At 39.6% G+C, this 20,447-nt stretch overlaps 1 protein-coding gene across 1 annotated transcript in view; it reads left to right on the top strand.

Moving 5' to 3' along the window:
- Positions 1 to 14,114: 14,114 nt before the first annotated feature.
- ARHGAP18 (Rho GTPase activating protein 18) overlaps positions 14,115 to 20,447 on the top strand; it is a 218,073-nt gene continuing 211,740 nt past the window's right edge. Inside the window, exon 1 of the mRNA XM_089676138.1 lies at positions 14,115 to 14,334. Within this exon, the coding sequence (XP_089532264.1) occupies positions 14,204 to 14,334 (131 nt within the window). The 5' untranslated portion in view covers positions 14,115 to 14,203. The remainder of the gene's footprint in view (positions 14,335 to 20,447) is intronic.

Here is a 20,447-nt window from a genome sequence, read left to right as displayed (position 1 = left end):
GTGTATCCTCACCTATGTATATTTAGTATAAAAAAAACCTAAAATTTAGTAAAGAAAACCTAATAGTAAAGTTTATGTCTTGTACATAGAATACACTTAATCAGAATCAACTTAAAGCTCTCTTCAGATTTAAGTGCTGCATTTAAAGTATTTAATTAGCAATTTGTAAAAAAAAAAATCAACTAACTAAAATACAGTGTATATTTGCTTTCACGTCTCTAAACAACTTAGGATCCATGTACACGGGAGGTTTGGAAAACACTTCTGAACGATGGAAACGAACTGCTGGAAAACGTAGGTTAAAAAAAGTCTGTTTTACCGCGTTTATGCGCGTTTGCGTTTAGAAGCGTTTTTTAAAGATAACATCATGAGGCCCTTAGGGCTCATGTACACTGCAGCTGATAAACTCACGTTCAGGAGTTTTTCTGCGTTTTTTTTTTTTTTTTTTTTCAGCAGCCCCTGAACTCTCCTTAGTGTACATGGACACATAGGAAAACATTATGTCATTTACAGTAGTTTACAGGAAGTTAAGTTTACAGTCATTTTTTTAAACGCACCAAACTTGCGTTCAGGAGTAGATTTTATCAGCGTTTCAAATGCCAAACGCTTGTAAACGCGGCTAACCGCGTTTATATGCGTTTGTGTTTAGAAGCATTTTTTAACTGTTCCATATCCAAATGCTGTCCACAGCCTTTTTTCATAATCAGAAATGCATGCAAAGCGTTTCTCATGTATTCAAATGGACCTAACACACCAGTGCAGTCAGTTCCAGATTTTGCATTATGCTCATGATGGGATCCATAGTGAATACAACCAGAAAAGACAGGTAATCTCAACACATACTGCTCTCTCTGCTTCTGCTCTCTCTATTTCTCTCAAAATGTCTGAAATACTTAAATTTTTTACTGTTTTTCAGTGCATTCTGGGCGTTTTGGAAGGTCTCCTGATGTTATCTTTTATACAACACTTCTAAACGCAAACACGCATAAACGCGGTATGCAAACACGGCTAAACAGACTTGCTTTAACCTATGTTTTCCAGCAGTCAGTTTCCATCGTTCAGAAGTGTTTTCCAAACTTCCCGTGTACATGGAGCCTTATTGTGCACTGTTGATGTGTCTGTGATCTGTTGAAAAATCAAATTTCTTCATAAATTTAGGCCAAAATGTATTCTGCTACATGTCTATATACTAGTAATGGCGGCAATCAGCAACTTATAGTGGGACTGCAACGGGCATTCTGACACTGGGTGGGAACTGACTAACTGCCACTAACATCCCAATGACACTAATACAGTTATCAGTGCTAATAAAAAGCACTGACACTGTACTAATGACACTGGACAGGAAGAGTTTAACATCTGGGACGATCAAAGGGAAATCAGAGAAATGCACAGCAGCATGTGCTTGCTGGCAGGAGAGAGACCTGTGTTGTTTACACACAGGTCTCTTCCCTGTCAGTTTTACATGGCGATTGTCAGGTGCCGGTGGAGAATCTCTGGCCGGGACCCGATGATTGACATCCGTAACCGCCAATGGCGACACGGGTAGAGCGGCATCCACACGCCCCTTACCCGGAAATGCAAATCACTTTTTATACATGATTTTGCACAGTCCTGCTGCCCTGTAGCAGTACTTTTACTATAGGGCGGCGGTCAAGCAGTTAATGTGTACAGTAATCATACAAAAATAATCGAATAGAAAAAAATGAGCATGATCAGAAGCATAGAACAACCTTACACTTTCTATTCTAATGCTAGTACGTAGCTACGTTTGCCTAACATTTGCCTTTGTCAGCTGAGAATTTTCGTACAAGTCAATACCATTCCGACTATATCATGCTACTCACTTTTGTGGAACGAACGGTCGTCCGATTTTCTCATAGTTTGTATTAGGCTTTACTTTTTAATATCAAACTGTCTGTCCCTCCTGACCAGATTTACTCAGTTATTATTAAAACAACACAAAAAAAATTGTAAAATGCCTAGTCAATACTTTGACTCAGTAGGGTTGAAATACAATTGTGCATCAGTCCAGTGCAAAAAAGCTAATTCGCAGAATTTACTATGCATCCACAATGCATACAACTTATAGTATATATGCATATGTTGACCATGTATGTTAAAATATGTCTGTATATGATGTGACAGGGTGAGGCCATGCCCCTGTGTAAAATGTCAGTCTAGGCCAGGATTTGTAGAAAACAGGCACACTGATGGTGCAGGTGCATACTGGGTTCACATTAAGAGTCAGAATTAGAGTTCAGCGCTCCACCTTCCCGGGAGTCAGAGTCTGTCTTTGCACCAGGACAGAGCCAGTCCCAAGCCTGAAGGATGTAGGAGCAGGGAGCTTCAGGAATAGAGACAAGCTGACAGAGGTACAGTATTTGTGCAGGAGCTCAGGACATTGTGTTAGATGGTATGGAGGACCAAGGTTCTAAGCCTGAGCAGCAAGATTGCCAAAGAGAGCCAGGAGGCTGAATACTATTGTGTTTTTTTTTTTTTATGGTAGAATCCCTTGCGTGGGTAACTGATGTCTTTTGTTGAACTTTTCTTTGCCGTTTTAAATAAAAGTTGGCAGAAAAAGCCCTGAAAAGACAGTTTTGGCATGGGTTAAACTCACTGTTATGCACTACCAATGAGCTAAGCAACCCCCAGGTTGTCTCAATAAGTACAGAGTTTGGTGACCTGAAACAAATAGCCTTCAGGAATGGAAATAAACGTATCTGTTTTCTTTGTTCTGATGCTTTGAGTTGCTGACTATATTTGTTCTAACAGGAAATAATGAAATATAAGGGCTACACATAAAGCTACTGGGATATAAACTGTAACCGCTATCTACAGAACCCAACCAAATACATAACACTTTATTTGAGGAGCATAACAGGTCAAGTAAGAGCTTTAGTGCATCACTACACTTTCAGTAAACCCAGGATAAAATGATTATCTCCTAGTGGATATGTTTCAAAGCTTGGCATGGTATTAAATGCCAAACAGCAAATAAAGATCAGTTTAATAACATCTGCCACATAAAGGATCCCAAAAAAATAGTTTGAGAGTATGAAATATATTTATTCTGGTGATAAGCCATTTTCATGGCCTGTCATATACTCAGAACCTTTAACGATCTTGCACCCTCTCATTACTGTGAGTATAACATACTGCCTGAAATATTCTATTTTTCACTGATACACTTAAAAAATAATAACTGTGGATGTTGGCTGCCATGCAGTAAAAGTGCGCTATATCAACAAAAAGGTTACTATATAAACATACACGATTTCTTTATTCCCTATAATCTCTCGCATACAGTTTTACATTTTCAGAATGTCCGAGAAACATGTATACACTGACCTATGGAAATTTTCAGCCCAAAAGAAATCAGCGAGATTCTTCTTTTCATTTTTTTTTTTGAACTATGCATGTACTGTATTTTTACAGAGGTACTGTAAGTTCATAAGTATAAGCACAAATGTGCAGTTTATGTTAGTATTGATAGGGAAGGACATATATCACAAAGGTTGGAGTAAAACACGATTATTCATTACGTTGGTAATATGACATGTATACAGTAATGTATATCTCAGCTCCCCTGTACTCCATTATAGTGATATGACATGTATACAGTAATGTATATCCCAGCTCTCCTGTACTCCATTATAGTGATATGACATGTATACAGTAATCATTACTGTATACATGTCATCACTATAATGGAGTACAGGAGAGCTGGGATATACATTACTGTATACATGTCATATCACTATAATGGAGTACAGGGGAGCAGGGATATATATTACTGTATACATGTCATATCACTATAATGGAGTACAGGGGAGCTGGGATATACATTACTATATACATGTCATATCACTATAATGGAGTACAGGGGAGCTGGGATATACATTACTGTCTACATGTCATATCACTATAATGGAGTACAGGAGAGCTGGGATATACATTACTGTATACATGTCATCACTATAATGGAGTACAGGGGAGCTGGGATATACATTACTGTATGCATGTCATATCACTATAATGGAGTACAGGGGAGCTGGGATATACATTACTGTATACATGTCATATCACTATAATGGAGTACAGGGGAGCTGGGATATACATTACTGAGTAATGTATATCCCAGCTCCCTTGTACTCCATTATAGTGATAGGACATGTTGTATACAGTACTTACTCCTAGTCCCTCCGAGTCCCCTGCAGCGGTGGAGAGGGTGTCTCCTCTCAGCGGAGCCGGAAACCGGAAGTTGTAAACCAGAATTCGACTTCACAATGAGGCTTGGAGAGCAGGTGCAGTCACTCCATGCTTCATCTGTGCTCGCTGCTTGCAGAGGAATTTCTCCTCGCATTTGGCGAGCGGGCGAGCTGCTATTTCAAGCCCTGCTTTATATGATTATTGGGATTTCTCAGTGATTAACCCAATTCATTAAGTCAATATACTCATCTTACCTGTGCTTACTTGCAGTTCATTACTTCTGTGCATCGATGAGGATACTTAATACTTCTGGGTATAGGAGACCATGTGATCTACTTTCTTGTGTCCCCGACATGGCTTCTCCATGTTACCAAGACAGCAGCAGCTGTGGAGGAGCAAGGAGTTAAAAGGGGGTGCAAATAAAGTGAGTATATGGGGGTCAAGGAATGATCTTTTGCAGAGACACTGTCACTTTGCCCTGCATTCAGAGAATGACAGTTTCATAAACATGGGTAAGGTTTAGAACTTTTGTCAGGATCTTTATTGTCTGCCCTTGTCTGCATTGGGAAGATTTTTTTCTTATTAAAACGTGGGTCTTGTAAGCTACTATGGTGTAAAAAGTATACTTAATATGTTAAATCAATATTGTAAATAATGCCAAAAAAAGTAAAATTGAATCAATTGAAATATAAGTGAAATTAGTGGGTCACCTATACTCTACGCATACTCATACAAATGTGTCATAGTGAAACCAAAAAATCATAAACTGTGTTGCGCTCCACTGCCAATTACAATGAAGAGTCAAGAGATAAAACCCGAAAAATCCCTTCCAAATATACAAGGAAGAATTCACCATGCTAATATAATGGACCATTGTGATGGTATGATTAAAGAGGCTGAAAAAATGTTTTTTTTTTAATTTCACAAAATCTTTCTAAATATAGATTAGTAATGTGGGTTGTCAATATGAACACATCTGCACCTACATCCCATTATAATAGATAACTGCTAAACCAAATAGACTGGGGACTTTTGAAGTGCTCACCAAAAATATATTCACATAACTATTAAAATTTGTGGCTCTCAGAGTGAAAAAGTATTATCTGGAAATGGTTGGAGCTAAGGTGGAAAAACATTAGAGAGAGCTTAAAGGAGAACCCCAGAGAGAGAACGGAGGTAGGAGTGAAGGGTTACAGATATAGACAGAGAATCATGAGAGAGGTTAGGAAAGAGGATATGGACTGGGGTATGGGGTGGGTGGAAGGAAGATGGGGTGAGGGGTAGAAAATGTAAATGGAATTCATGTATTGTGGAGGTATTTGTGTTTTTGTATTTCTTTCTTATGTTTGTGTATTAGAAGTTTTCTTTTCTTGTTTGTATTGAAAAAATTTAATAAAAGAGATAATAAAAAAAAGTATTATTCATAAAAACTTGACATAAACACATGGTGGGGTTTACATCAGTTTGTATAGCAGTACATTGTTTTTTGTCAATCCCAACATGATTTGCCAGGTGGGCTTCTTCAGGGTAGACCAATGATTGTCCAAAGCTACATAAAAAGAGACATATGAAAAGAGATATATAAATTAACAAATCATGCACAACACCATAACACCAATATTTGGTATTACATCTGCGGTTAATGCCCAAGTACGCTTACCCAAAAATGATCATGCTTTTACAGAACGAAGGATTAAACAATAGTTCTCACATTGGCAGCATATAGGGCTCCTTGAATGACCACAGGGGGTACAAATGGACCAAACTGTAATAAATGAATAAATAAAGCTATATGTTGATAAGATTCCAAACAAAATGTGGGATAACAGCTCTCCATTAGTAATTCCAATACTCACTATATAAATTCTGAAAGACCACAAGAGGGCACCCACTTATAAGAGAAAACTGAATACCAGCTTCACTGAACTATAGGATACATAAAAGAAAAATGTATACGCATACATCCCGGGGTTACAAAGAATTATAAATCAATTCTAAATTGTATTGATAGAAATTGATTCAAGCCCAGTGTTACCATTACAACAGTCCAAATCAGAATGCCAAAATCCTTCTTAGGCTGGGTTCACACTTATGCAGTTTGCGGTTGATGCGTTTCTGCAGTACTTTTTGCAGTGTGTTTTGCTTTTTTGCACATGCGTTTTTGACATTTTTTCTTTTTTCAGCTTGTTGCTGGGCAGAATAAAACACAAAATGCATAAAAAACGCACTACATGCTGTTATGCAGCGTCTCCATTGAAGTGTATAGAAGCAAAACCTGACCCTTTAAAAAAAATGCACCGAGTGAAAACGCGGAGATGTGACCTGTCCCATAGGAAATCATGTTAAATGGACTGCTGTGCGTTTCTCCAAATTGCAGTGTAAAACGCTTAGGTGTGAACCTAGACTAAACCAACTGGCCGAATGATCATTTTCGCCATAGATAGCCTAACCAGTGGCTTATCTGATTATAAAGATTCTTTCTTTCAACCTCTGTTGTCTGCACTTCCAGCCTATATATAGAATATAGTGATGTATTGGATATCCTAAAAAACTAGTGGGAGCTGGTTCCTCTCTCTCCCTGGACATCTCTCTTTATATATTCATAATCCACTCAACAGGTCTATTGGCCCTCCTCTGGTTAAGGACCAAACTTCACATAGGAAGTTTTTTGTGGAAGCAGAAAAATCCATTCCATATCACAATTATTTCTGTATTTTGGATCAAGGAGGGTGTGGTAATGCTGTTAAAGTGTTAGTTGTATAGTTTTGTTTTTCTGGACTTGGAGCTGATGTAATTCATACTCACATCAGACAAGCTACCATTACTCCCTCTGGAAAGAAAATATCCATTTACAGGCAATTTTTGAGATCAAAAGAAGATTATGAGACACAAGATGAAAATATACTCTTTTTTGTCTACAGCATAGTATCATAGCTCCCAACTGTCCCTGATTTTGAGGGACTGTCTCTCATTTGAAACAAAGTCCCTCTACCCCCCTTCCTCCATATTTGTCCCTCATTTTGGTCTGATTTATATACAGTAGTTGTATTAAAAAAATGCACTATTATGCAATATATTCATCCATCTATTTATCTATCTATCCATCCATTTATCTACCTATCCATCCATTTATCTATCTCTCCATCCATATCCATCTATCAAACCATATCCCTGTCTATCTATCTATCTATCTATCTATCTATCTATCTATCTATCTATCTATCTAAAAGTATTTTACAAAGCTAAACCTTGCATCCAATTTCTAAATTGCTGTATTTGTAAAATTTCAAAAGCCAGTATAAAGGAATAGTAGTGGTAAAAATCAATCACTTGTGGGTTTAACCAATAATTTTTAATTTAATAGATGTATCTCGTTCCCATCTCAGAAAGTTGGGAGGTACAGTATGTAGTATTGTTTAGGCTGCTGCAATCCAATCAATTTACTTTTACTGTTGTATTTTGTCCTTCATCGGGTCACTCACTGATTGCACTGCTTTCGGGCATCTATCCCAAAGTTTCGTTTTTTCTAATGGATATACAGTACATGGTCCATGGATACAATGTTTTTATGCCTACAGTCATGGCCAAAAATATTGGCACCCCTCCATTTCCATCAGATAATGCACCACCCAGAAAATGAATGCAATTACAAATGTCTCGTGTTTATTTCTTTTGTTCGTATTGGTATGACACAAAACTGTTGAGAAGCAAAAAGCCACACACATTCCACACAAAATTGTAACAATGGACTGGAGAAAATTATTGGCACACTAGATTTAATGTTTGGTAGCACACCCCTTGGAAAAAATAACTGAAATCAATCACTTCCTGTAACCATCAATGAGTTTCTTATACCTCTCTACTAGAAGTTTTGGACCATTCTTCTTTTGCCAACTGCTCCAGGTTTCTCAGATCGGAAGGGTTCCCAACTGCTATTTAGCCCCCGGTCACATCGGGTGCAATTTGGCATGCAATTTGCATGCCAGGCAACTTGCAAATCGTATGTCAAGTCGCACCCTATTGTCCGCTATTACAGTGGTTAAATCAGTGCGGTTCTGACTTGGCTGAGCCGCACCGATTTCTAAAGTAGTGCATGCACTACTTTTTTTGTGATTTGTATAGACATCTGTGTCAGATGTTTTACAAATTGCAATGAAATCGGCAGGTCACCTGATTTTGAAATTGTGCGACTTCACTGTAAGCTTTGATGTGACTGGGTGTTAGAGATCTCTCCACAGGTGCTCTATGGGATTGAGATCTGGACTCATTGCTGGCCAGTTTAGTACTCTCCAGCACTTTGTCTGAAACCATTTCTAGGTCCTTTTTGTCATGTGCTTTGGGTCATTGTTTTAATATTTCTGGCCATGACTGTATATCTCTTTTTTAGTTTTCCTTACTATGAATGTCCTTTAATTTTCTTAGCTATTTGTATGTCAAGGCCAGTGTTCATTTCTATGCTAGTTTTTGTGGGGCGTTTTGTGGGTTTGTAATTAAAGTGTTAGTAAACTCATTTTTTTTTATCCTACAGGTAAGCCTATAATAAAGCTTACCTGTAAGTAAAATGAATATCTGTTAAACACCATTTAGGAGATATTCTCTCATTCCTAAAGCCGGCGAATGCACTCTGGAGGAACGGCATACCCATGCTGTTCCTTCAGAGCTGTGGGCCGTGCCCAGAAGAAAAACTGGATGAAGATGGAAGCCTCTGCAGTGGTGACAGCGTGCTGCTGAAGGGCTTCGTTTTAAGGTAAGTTTTACATAATGTGCTAATATGCGATGCATACTAGCACATTATGACATTACCTTGCAGGGGACTTTTTTCATTTTTCTGTCTTGTGGTTTACTACTGATTTAGTAATAAAAGTTATATATATAAGCTCCAAGGAGCAGGGCCCTCCTTTCCCTCTTTTATTGAACTGTATTGTTGCTGTATTGTTTCCCGTTCTATTGTAAAGCGCTGAGCAAACTGTTGGCGCTATATAAATCCTGTATAATAATAATAATAATTATATATATATTATTTGGCTGTAATTCTTTTATCTGCTGTACTATTCCCTGTTATTTCAGCATTTTTATAAGTTCTTGTGAAATGTTGTATTTTATAATTCTGCACTTGACTGATATTGTACTAAAATTGTTTATTATAGTTTTTGTACAACTAATAAGGGTATATATACAGTATATATTTTGTACAGGTATATACATCTTTTTTTGCACACTTTTTATACACCTTTTTATATTTGAGACAACATGTATCATGCGATAATTCTGTTATAAAACACAATGTATGCCTATGTTTTATTTTACTTTGCATTGTCATTTTATATTGTTGCCTATCTTTTGCAACAATGTAGGTACTGATGTGTACTCTGAAGCCCCCTGCTGGCCTGTTGTGTTAATGACATCTCTAGTAGTCTTATGATATCTGTTGTTGGTTTAAACTGTGTTTTATATTGTCATTTTAATAGCTTTTTATAGTTTGATATCTTTGTAACAGATATGTGGTCAAAATAAAACATTATTTGACTGAAAAATATTAAAATGATCTTCAATTTAACAGAGTTTCTAGTTTTTTATTTTTCTGCCTGCTCTCTCCATAGGCTGATGATCTTAAAGGATAAGTTCACTTTTTGACAAAAAAATAATAAATGCACATGCTGGTGCCATGCAGGTCTCCTGCAGACCTGTCAGTATATCTGCTTGCCCATACAGGATGTATGGGCAAGCAGATATATTGACAGGAAGATTCCATGAACTACCAAGGTGCTCCACAGCACTCACAGAACCCTGTGAATGAATGACGCAGCTGTGTGGGTGGAGCCCCGCATGGTTGCACAGTTTTTAAAAAGTGACAGCTTGTATGGGGAACTTTTCTCTGTACTGCTGTCACAGGGAGGGGGGATTGGAGGGTGGCTACAGCACTGGGGACATGTTACATGTTATATGTTCCACCCTGAAAACAGATGGAACATGCAACATGTTCTCAAAGGTAAACTTATCCTTTAATTGCACAGAATATAAAAGAGGTATACACCACGGGCATATACCGCTTGCTCTCAAACTATTAGCCAGTGTCCATAGTCCATATAGGAATAGATCTCCAGGAGGGTGATGATGAGTGTACAGAACCAAAAAGCTCCCCTGCAGCTCCTGGGATGGGACTTGGGAGGGATCCAATCACGAATGCATGAAAAGGAACACAAAGGCAGGGTGCTGGGGTTAGTAGGATCAAAACATCAACATTTTACTAAACAAAGCACACTTACAGTATAAAAGCTTAAAATTCAGCATAGGTAGCAGCCAGGAGGGTACAACACATAAACATCCTGTGCAGGACCGATCAAACAGCAGTATGCGGAAGCACCAGAAGACTCACAGAAGAGAAAGGGCTGGAGGGGTCTATGGCCACAATCAGTGCCAAGAAATGACAGAAGTGGCATGTTTCAGGGGCACCACCCCTTTTACCAGACATGGCTTGACTAAGGGGGCCACGCCCCTGAAATATATTACGGCCTGCCCATCTCTGCACATGCATTTTATTATGTTTTGATGTCACTAATATTTGATTTAGATAACGCGTTTGATTTATTTTTATGTTTATTCATATTTATTGGAAACGGATGCATAGATATGGGATTTCTTTATATAAATTATCTTACAATGAACTTGGTGGCACAGGTGAATTTAGGTATTAAATAATTATTGAGTTACTGAAGGTTTTATTGTGAAAAGAAGGAGGAGGGGTTTTTTTTGCATATAAGGTTGCTCAGATGACAGTAAAAACACCATTCCTGGGAAGGTCATATTTTGATGAAACACGTTAAGTGGCAGTAGTCTGTAAAGCAATCATGTTCATTTGAAAATACTGATAAACCCACATGGAGGTGGAGGTAGTGGGGTTCAACCAGGTATTTGTCAAACAGTGCTGTATAACGCTTGGGAATGTGTGTTCTTTTTATGTTGCTTTTAATAAGGTTTTAAAGGATTTTATGCTATGCCAAGAGAAGGAGAATCTGCACATTGGAGGAGGAGAGGGGAGTAAAGAGAGGGAGTCAGTCCAGCTAAAACATGAATTTTGACCAATTTATAGATAAGTCATCATGTCTTGAAATCTTAACCCTTAGGGTGTACACTGCAGTGAACAATTTTTTAAATTGGTGGAAAACACAGAGGAGTAATTGAAAACTATTTACGCACACATTTAGAACTTTATTTATATGGGAAATCTTTGGAAGATAAGCAATTGTTTCAGAGAAGACTCTTAAAGTGGAACTTAATTTTAACTGAGCACCACAAATTGAAAATGCTATTTAATTCAATTTTAAAATTCAAACAAACGTTCCCATTCAGCCATGACCATCTTGAGTAAGGGCAGATACAGTATCTCACAGAAGTGGGTACACCCCTCACATTTTTGTAAATATTTTGTTCTATCTTTTTATGTGACAACACTGAAGAAAGTACACTTTGCTACAATGTAAAGTAGTGAGTGTACAGCTTGTATAACAGTGTAAATTTGCTGTCCCCTCAAAATAACTCAACACACAGCCATTAATCTCTAAGCCGTTGGCAACAAAAGTGAGTGCACGTCTAAATGAAAATGTCCAAATTGGGCCCAATTAGCCATTTTCTCTCCCCGATGTCATGTGACTCGTTAGTGTTACAAGGTTTCAGGTGTGAATGGGGAGCAGGTCTGCTAAATTTGGTGTTATCACTCTCATTCTCTCATACTGGTTACTGGAAGTTCAACATGGCACCTCATGGCAAAAAACTCTCTGACGATCTGAAAAAAATAATTGTTGCTCTACATAAAGATGGCCTAGGCTATAAGAAGATTGCCAAGACCCTGAAACTGAGCTACAGCACGGTGGCCAAGACCATACAGTGGTTTAACAGGCCAGGTTTAACTCAGAACAGGCCTCGCCATGGTCGACCAAAGAAGTTGAGTGCATGTGCTCAGCATCATATCCAGAGGTTGTCTTTGGGAAACAGATGTATGAATGCTGCCAGCATTGCTGCAGAGGTTGAAGGGGTGGGGGGTCAGCCTGTCAGTGATCAGACCATACGCAACACACTGCATCACATTGGTCTGCATGGCTGTCGTCCCAGAAGGAAGCCTCTTCTAAAGATGATGCACAAGAAAGCCCGCAAACAGTTTGCTGATGACAAGCAGACTAAGGCCATGGATTACTGGAACCATGTCCTGTGGTCTGAGGAGACCAAGATAAACTTATTTGGTTCAGATGGTGTCAAGTGTGTGTGTCGGCAACCAGGTGAGGAGTACAAAGACAAGTGTGTCTTGCCTATAGTCAAGCATGGTGGTGGGAGTGTCATGGTCTGGGCCTTCATGAGTGCTGCTGGCACCGGGGAGCTACAGTTCATTGAGGGAACCATGAATGCCAACATGTTCTGTGGCCACAGGACAGTATTCCAACATAACGACCCCAAACACATTTCCAAGACGACCACTTCCTTGCTAAAGAAGCTGAGGGTAAAGGTGATGGACTTGCCAAGCATTTCGCCAGACCTAAACCCTATTGAGCATCTGTGGGGCATCCTCAAATGGAAGGTGGAGGAGCGCAAGGTCTCTAACATCTGCCAGCTCCGTGATGTCATCATGGAGAAGTGGAAGAGAACTCCAGTGGCAACCTGGGAAGCTCTGGTGAACTCCATGCCCAAGAGGGTTAAGGCAGTGCTGGAAAATAATGGTGGCCACACAAAATATTGACAGTTTGGGCCCAATTTGGACATTTTCACTTAGGGGTGTACTCACTTTTGTTGCCAGCGGTTTAGACATTAATGACTGTGGGTTGAGGTATTTTGAGGGGACAGCAAATTTACACTGTTATACAAGCTGTACACTCACTACTTAACATTGTAGCAAAGTGTCATTTCTTCAATGTTGTCACAGGAAAAGATATAATAATATATTTACAAAAAAAGTGAGGGGTGAACTCATTTCTGTGAGATACTGTGTAATTCATGTAGCATTTACTGGACGCCATCTGCCCTTAGCATGCAGATAGGGGGATGTGCTTAACTGAGAAAGCCCCTCCTCCAGCTGAAAGTTAAAAAAATGCTTAAGGCTCCTGGGATATATTACATCATTTGCCCAGGCCAGAAATCAGGAACCAACTACACAACAAGAAAAATAAATTTAAGCAAGTAAATAAAGTATACGTCCCTATCTATTTACTAACGTTAGTTGATTGAGAGAGTTTAGTTCCGCTTTATTTATGACAAGCACAGTTTTACTTGTTCTTACAGCAGATTTTGATTGTTACAATTTCAATATATCATTTGAATTGTTATTTGTTTAGATACTTTTTAAACATAGTGTTAATTTAGTTTGAGAACAATTGGAGTGCTGGGTTTTACAAGTACAGCTTTTATGCCAGCAAAAACCCTGGGCTCCGGCAGCACAGTTTAATTATGAGTTAAGATCTGAGGAAACAAAAGGTTTGTTTTCTCCAAATCAGTCACAGACCCTTGAAACCTCAGTCCTTTTAACAATGATGTCTGCTGTACTTTACTGAATTTCTTTTACTCCTCCACAAAGAATAGGGCATCTTCCAAAGAAGCAAACACTAAAAAGACATGTGGTGTACAAACCAGAAGCAAATAATTGTCTTGTTAAAGTCTAGTGTATTGTCAGAAATATTTAGAGCACTTTGAACTAATAAAAAAGAAACATTTTTTTGTGCTCACGTAACATTTTTGGACAGGAATGCTTTAACTATATTGATCTGTTGAGCAAAGATCAGTTTGAAGGTAAACTGTTTGTTAATGAGTATCTGTAGAAAAATGATGAAACGGTTTCCGCTTTACTATTACAGGCTGACAAATGTGACTCGGGTAGAATATATAATGAATCTTTTGAGAGAATGTAGGTGGGAAAAGGACATTTAAGTTGGCGGGTCTGATATGACCTAAGGCTGAATAATCAGATAATGGGGAAAACAGGCAATAGGACATTGACCATCCTGTAGATATGGAGACAATTTGCACATCTAAAGCTCTGACAAAATTCACTGCCTCTTCAATGTACGCAAACAGTAAGAAGTTTGTATGGATCACAATGGATTCCATAGTGACTAAAATTGTGTGGAACATGCAAATCAGGTAAGTCTAATAATTTAACTTTTTTTTTTAATACAAAAAAGCCTTCAGATTTGTTGAAATGTAAAATACTTAAGAACTACATTTACTGCAATATTTCAAGCTGGGATCAAATACAGGCAGATTTTAAAGCTGAACTCCCGCCACAGACACAAATTGATAAACGTTAAAAAATTTGTGAGGTATGTTAAATGCTTAGCTCCTTCGTCTGCACTGGATAATGAATTAATTTGTACCTGCCAGATATTACACCCAGCTCTATACTTTCGAGGCTCTGACTGTGAGAGCTGTGGCTTTCATACAGTGAAGGGATCTTGTTGTATATGTTTTTCTTTCCTCATATCCATTCATGGAACACCTTGTATTTTGTTCACAGAATTGTATTGTATTTTGTTCTGTGAATGGCAGAAGTGCAGATATTTTTTTTGTCCTGGGGGATTCAGCTTTGTCAAATTATAAGGCTTAGACGCACTTAGGGCACACAGAGGAGAGAAAAAGGTGGGGTGTGCAATGGGCTGTGGGTGTAACAAAATCGTGCATAAAACTTGTGCCTACATACAAAGTGCAGGGGTCACTATGTAATTAACAAAGTGCTGGTTTCAGGTGTAACATACAATTGGATTCGGATGTGTGCAATGTAAATAGTGTAGGGGTCAGGTATAGGAAAAGTAAATAGTGCAGGTGTCAGGTGTATGTAATGTACAGAGCGTAGTTGTCGGAAATATATATATAGCACCCCCTATGATTCATTTTGCCCAATCCATTTATGCCTAGCACAGCAGTACCCCTTATTCACACACACACACACACTGCCCACATAAACAAAAGCACGCACACAGGTAAACAATGTATACACCTGCACATAGAAAGCAGGATAGCACACTTAAGGATGTATGCATATATAAATATATCCAGGGAAATACAATGTACAGCCCAAATTAAAATGGTGTGCAAATAAAATTGATTTATTAAAAGCAAAGTCAATCAAAAGCCTACTAGTGGAAATCCCTGTCTCCACTACCATAGCTGTCACCACCCCTCATATAAAAATAAAATCCCTGTAGGGCAGGTATACTCTGTACCAGTTATTCCATACACTCCAGTGGACTGATAGCGGCATGAAGTTGGTGGAGTTCCTCACTTCAGCCATGTATTAGCACCCAGCCTTTTTGTTTTGTACATACTATACTGTGGCATCCATATACACACTGTATACACATGCATAGCAACAAACACTGCATATAATATATATATATAGATATAGATATATATCTATATCTATATCTATATATATATATATATATATATATATATATATATATACACACATATATAATCTCTTACTCCTCTAGTGAAATGGCTGTCTGCCTCTTTTGCTGTCCTGCTGAAGGACAGCATGGGGGAAGTGGTGCTGAGAGGGAGTGTCAATGCCATTTAGCTTTTTTCCCCAAACTCAAAGCGCCATCATTGCAGGCTTACAGACGCAACAAGTGATTACATGGCTAGAGCAATCTGACTCCAGATCTGAATATGTGAAAGCATCTTACAAGTTATTAAAACTGGATATAACAAGCGCTTTAATTGCAATGTTTACAATGCCTTGAGCTATAGAACATACACTATATTGCCAAAAATATTGGGATGCCTGCCTTTACATGCACATGAACTTTAATGGCTTCCCAGTCTTAGTCCGTAGGGGTCAATATTGAGTTGGCCCACCCTTTGCAGCTATAACAGCTTCAACTCTTCTGGGAAGGCTGTCCACAAGGTTTAGGAGTGTGTCTATGGGATTGTTTGACCATTCTTCCAGAAGCACATTTGTGAGGTCAGGCACTGATGTTGGATGAGAAAGCCTAGCTCACAGTCTCCACTCTAATTCATCCCAAAGGGTTGAGGTCAGGACTCTGTGCAAGCCAGCCAAGTTCCTCCACCCCACACTCGCTCATCCAGTTTGGAGGTCTTTAGCTATTGACTCTGCAGACAGTTGGCAGCATCTGTGCACTATGCGCTGACCCCGCTCTGTCATTTTACATGATGTTGTTCCCAGTTGCTTCCACTTTGTTAAAATACCACTAACAGTTGACCATAGAATATTTAGTACCAAGGAAATTTCACAGATGAACTTATTGCTCAGATGGCAAACTATCACGGTACCATGGTTGAATTCACTGAGCTCCTGAGAGCGATCCATTCTTTCACAAATGTTTGTAGAAGCAGTCTGCATGCCTAGGTGCTTGATTTTATACATCTGTGGCCATGGAGGTTGTTGGTACATCTGAATCCATTGATTTGGAGGGTTGTCCCCAGGGGCGGACTGACAACTCATGGGGCCCCTGGGCAATAAGGGATCATGGGGCCCCTGTGTCCTTGCCCAAACTCAAAAAAGCCTATGAAAAAGGTACCAGGGGCATCTTATGGGGCCCCCTACTGACCCCGGGCCCTCGGGCAGTGCCCGAGTTTCCAAATGGTCAGTCCACCCCTGGTTGTCCCAATACTTTTGGCAATATAGTGTATTTCACACACACAATCTGGTAAGAGATATCTGTTAAAAGGTTATTATAATCACGATCCGGATTACTGTGCTTATCTGATTAAATGTCCCTGTAGGTTCACATATGTTGTCAAAATAATAGGTCCTTTCTAATGCCACTGAAGTGACATCAGATTAGCAATAGCAAAAATGACATAGGGTCCTTCACACAGGCTTTGTCAGCAGTGCTGGGACAAGATCATCCAGTGACCAGGGTAAGGATGCCAAACTGTGCCTCCCCCCCACGCCGAGCAGTCACTCACTTGTCAAAATCACTGCCGCTGTCACTACTCTTGCCCGCCTTGTAACAGAAGGAAGATGCCCCCATTCCTACAGTAAACCATTGCGACCAGGAAAGCTGCTCACCCCTTGTCCTGGCCTTGTTTGTCAGCTTTGTTCGGCAAGGGGTCCGTGAGCAGATTTCCTGTTGAATCGAAGCTGAATGGGATGGTTGTCAGTTTTTTTTACTTCGTTGCCATTCAGTTTGTGTCCACATTTTGACAGCAAACTGTCAAAAAACTGCTTTCTGAATGACAGTCAAATCCTGATGATGTTTGTTTACTATAAAACTTACTCTGCCTGTTCTCATTACAGCTGACTTTCTTTCTCTTCTTGTTGGTATCTCTAACTCTTTTTGCTGTCTCTTGGTACACAATCCATGCAGATTTAAAGCATATTCCTTTAGAATATGCATGTGATCACTTACTGTTTTCACTCATGCTTAATGTTTGCAGGCACTTTTTTATATTTATATTTACTCTGCTCCGAGTATGACAAGTATACACCTAAGGCCTTTTTCCCCTTTTTTCCTTTTGCCAATTTGTATTTTTCTCCTTATTTTTCCCTCATTTGACCCTTCTTGATGCCTCTTAATTTTGTATGGTACATTTCATAGTACAATGTTCATATCTTTAACATACAATATTGTCCTTTATTGATGCTTATAATGGACATTCATACTTATTCAGCAACTGTTTGAAAGTAATGCTATACCACCCTGAACCCAAAGCTCATCCTATTCAATATGAATGTAAACAAACAGCAGCCTATACAATATTCCGCATTAGTGTTTACCCACGCATGCGCATACAGCACTTCTCCCTGAATGTAAAAGTGGTGCACCATATGCATCACTGCAGAAGCCAACAGCACCTGATCACAACTGTGTACAGACATGCACTTGTAATGGCAGCTGTACATGGCACATGTGGCTCCCTGAGTGCACCAGTGACTTTACACCTGTAGCGCTATCCCCTTGAGAGCCGCTGGTTTTGGGTCAACCTTTACTTCCTGCACAGCCAGGCAACACGCATTTTCCAGACACAAGAAAAAGTCTATGGGCATGGTTTTTAAGATTTATTCATTTACCTTGGATAGGGTAAATGGGTTATGGGATGCCCAACTTGACTGAGGAAAAACAAAATGAGGACAATTTCTTTCTCTAGAATAGTGTAAAATGACAGACTTTTGACTGCGTCTTTAGCAAAGTGACAAAACAAACACAATACCAGCCCACCTGGCCACTGTATCTGATCCTAGGACAAGGGCTTGGGTAAGCTATAAAATGTCCACTGAAGACTTGCCAAGAACAGACTTCTCCCTTTTAGGCCCTAGGGGTGTAGAGGTTCTCACACTGTCCTTGTCCTGCAGCTATGGATAGAACCACTTTCAGGCCTTTACGCTGGGCTGGTTCTTTTTCCAGGCTATGCAGGCTGTCCTTCCCCGGAGGACTTCAAGGCAGTGGAGCTCCCTCCTTCAGCTTTCCTCCTTCCTCCAGCCTGGAGGCAGAATCCCCTTTCTCTGGGGCCCCCTACCAGGCTACCCAGCAGCATTTCACTCCTCCATCTTCCCTTGCTGGCCCGGCTCTGTCATATTTATGGGCCAGTCTGACATACTGCCAGGCCCCCTGCCTTGGATTGGTCAGCCTCCCATAAATATGCAGATAAGCCTCTCCTCACATCTTCCCACTGACTTCTAGAAGCTTCTCCAAGCTTCTAGAACAGGGTGAGGTACCAGAGGACTGACCTGTAGAGCCCTTCAGCTTAACCTGAAGTAACTCTCTGTCTAAACTCAGGCTTCTAGCAAGCCTCTAACTACACTCAATAAACTATGTATACTAGAGGGCGCTACACACCTCAGCACCAAGGCCAGACTTGGAAGTGCTGGGGTGGGCTTTTCCTCCCCAGATTTTAGTAGCACCCCACATGGAACAGTGACTTTGCTATCAGCATGTAGATGGGCTGGAGGCAGCGCTCAGCCTTGGCAGTGCCAAGTTGGTATGGCTATACAGTGCTGTGCCCCTATTCACCTTACTGCATCATTTGTTTTCATGGTGCAGGGGGATGGATCAGGATGCACGGCATCACTCATTGCTATTTGTGAAGGGCGAACCCTTGTTGTTAGGAGAGGGGGGACTCTGTTGTTTTTGGGGGAATAGGGAACACTCTTTTGTGATGGGAGGACACTCTGTTGTGATGGGGGACCCTGTTGTGATTGTGGAGACTCTGATTTGAAGGAGGCAATGTAATGTGAAGTGAGGGCTGGAAACTAGTGTAAAGGGGAAACTCCCCCCATTTTGGCACTCAAGGAGTGAGTGACATCATCATCCACTGCAGATGTTAGTGTCCTTCAGCGTGCTCCCAGCACAAAGACCGGGTGTCACTGAGAGCCCCAGGTCCCATTCTAACGATCGGGATCCGAGACTCTCGATTCTGGGTCACATGATCGCTGTGATAGCCTCTGATTCGCTATCACAGTGATCAGTCACTGTGAAGCCCGCCCCCTTGTTTTTTTTCTCTCTGAATGGAGGAAAGAGATACATTGTATCTCTATCTCTCTTTGCAGAGAGCAAAAAAAAACAACTGTTTGTAAAAAAAAAAAAAAAAAAGATCAATAAATAAATATTATAAAGAAAAAAAACGAATAAAGAAAAAATACCTAGATCAAAGTTTGAACTAGTTCAGTGCCAGGGTTAGTGTTTGGGTCAAAGGTCAGAGTCAAAGGTCAGGGTCAAAGTTCAGGGTTTAAAAAAAATTGGTATCAGTGTCAGTGTAAATGAGTTTTAGGTTAAAAAGCAAAAAAAACAAAAACCAAAATGTGCACTATTGTTTCTGGGCTGTACTACAGGTACAAACAACAAATAACAGACACATATATGGCATCGCTGCGACTGTCAAGAGCTGGAAAATTTATTTTGGGTTGTTCTTTGGTGGTAGGTTATGGTACTAACAAGAAATACACAGCTAAATTGTAAAAAAAAATTATTTTTTTTTTTAACTATTTTGGGCCAGGTTTCCTTTGATAATAGAAAAAAAAATCAGGAGATATCCATTATTATTTACCACCAAATGAAAGCCCAATTTGTCCTGAAAAATAAAACGCGGTATAATTCGCCTGGATGTACAAAGTAGTTGTTATGATATGTACGGTTTCACTAACACATGTCAAAGTTGTAAAATTTGACTTAGGCTTTAAGATTTGTTTTACCCTTAGGCGTGAAGGGGTTAAGGAATAAGATTAAAGGTGGGCCTAATATCAGTGAGTCCTGTGCGGAAGGCCTGCTAAGGACACAAAGTAGTAAGAGTTC

The sequence above is a fragment of the Staurois parvus genome, unplaced genomic scaffold, assembly GCF_062004578.1.
Source record: "Staurois parvus isolate SC_StPar_1 unplaced genomic scaffold, SC_StPar_1.0 ptg000165l, whole genome shotgun sequence".
Lineage (NCBI taxonomy): Eukaryota > Metazoa > Chordata > Amphibia > Anura > Ranidae > Staurois > Staurois parvus.
This window is presented reverse-complemented; position numbering and strand designations above follow the sequence as displayed.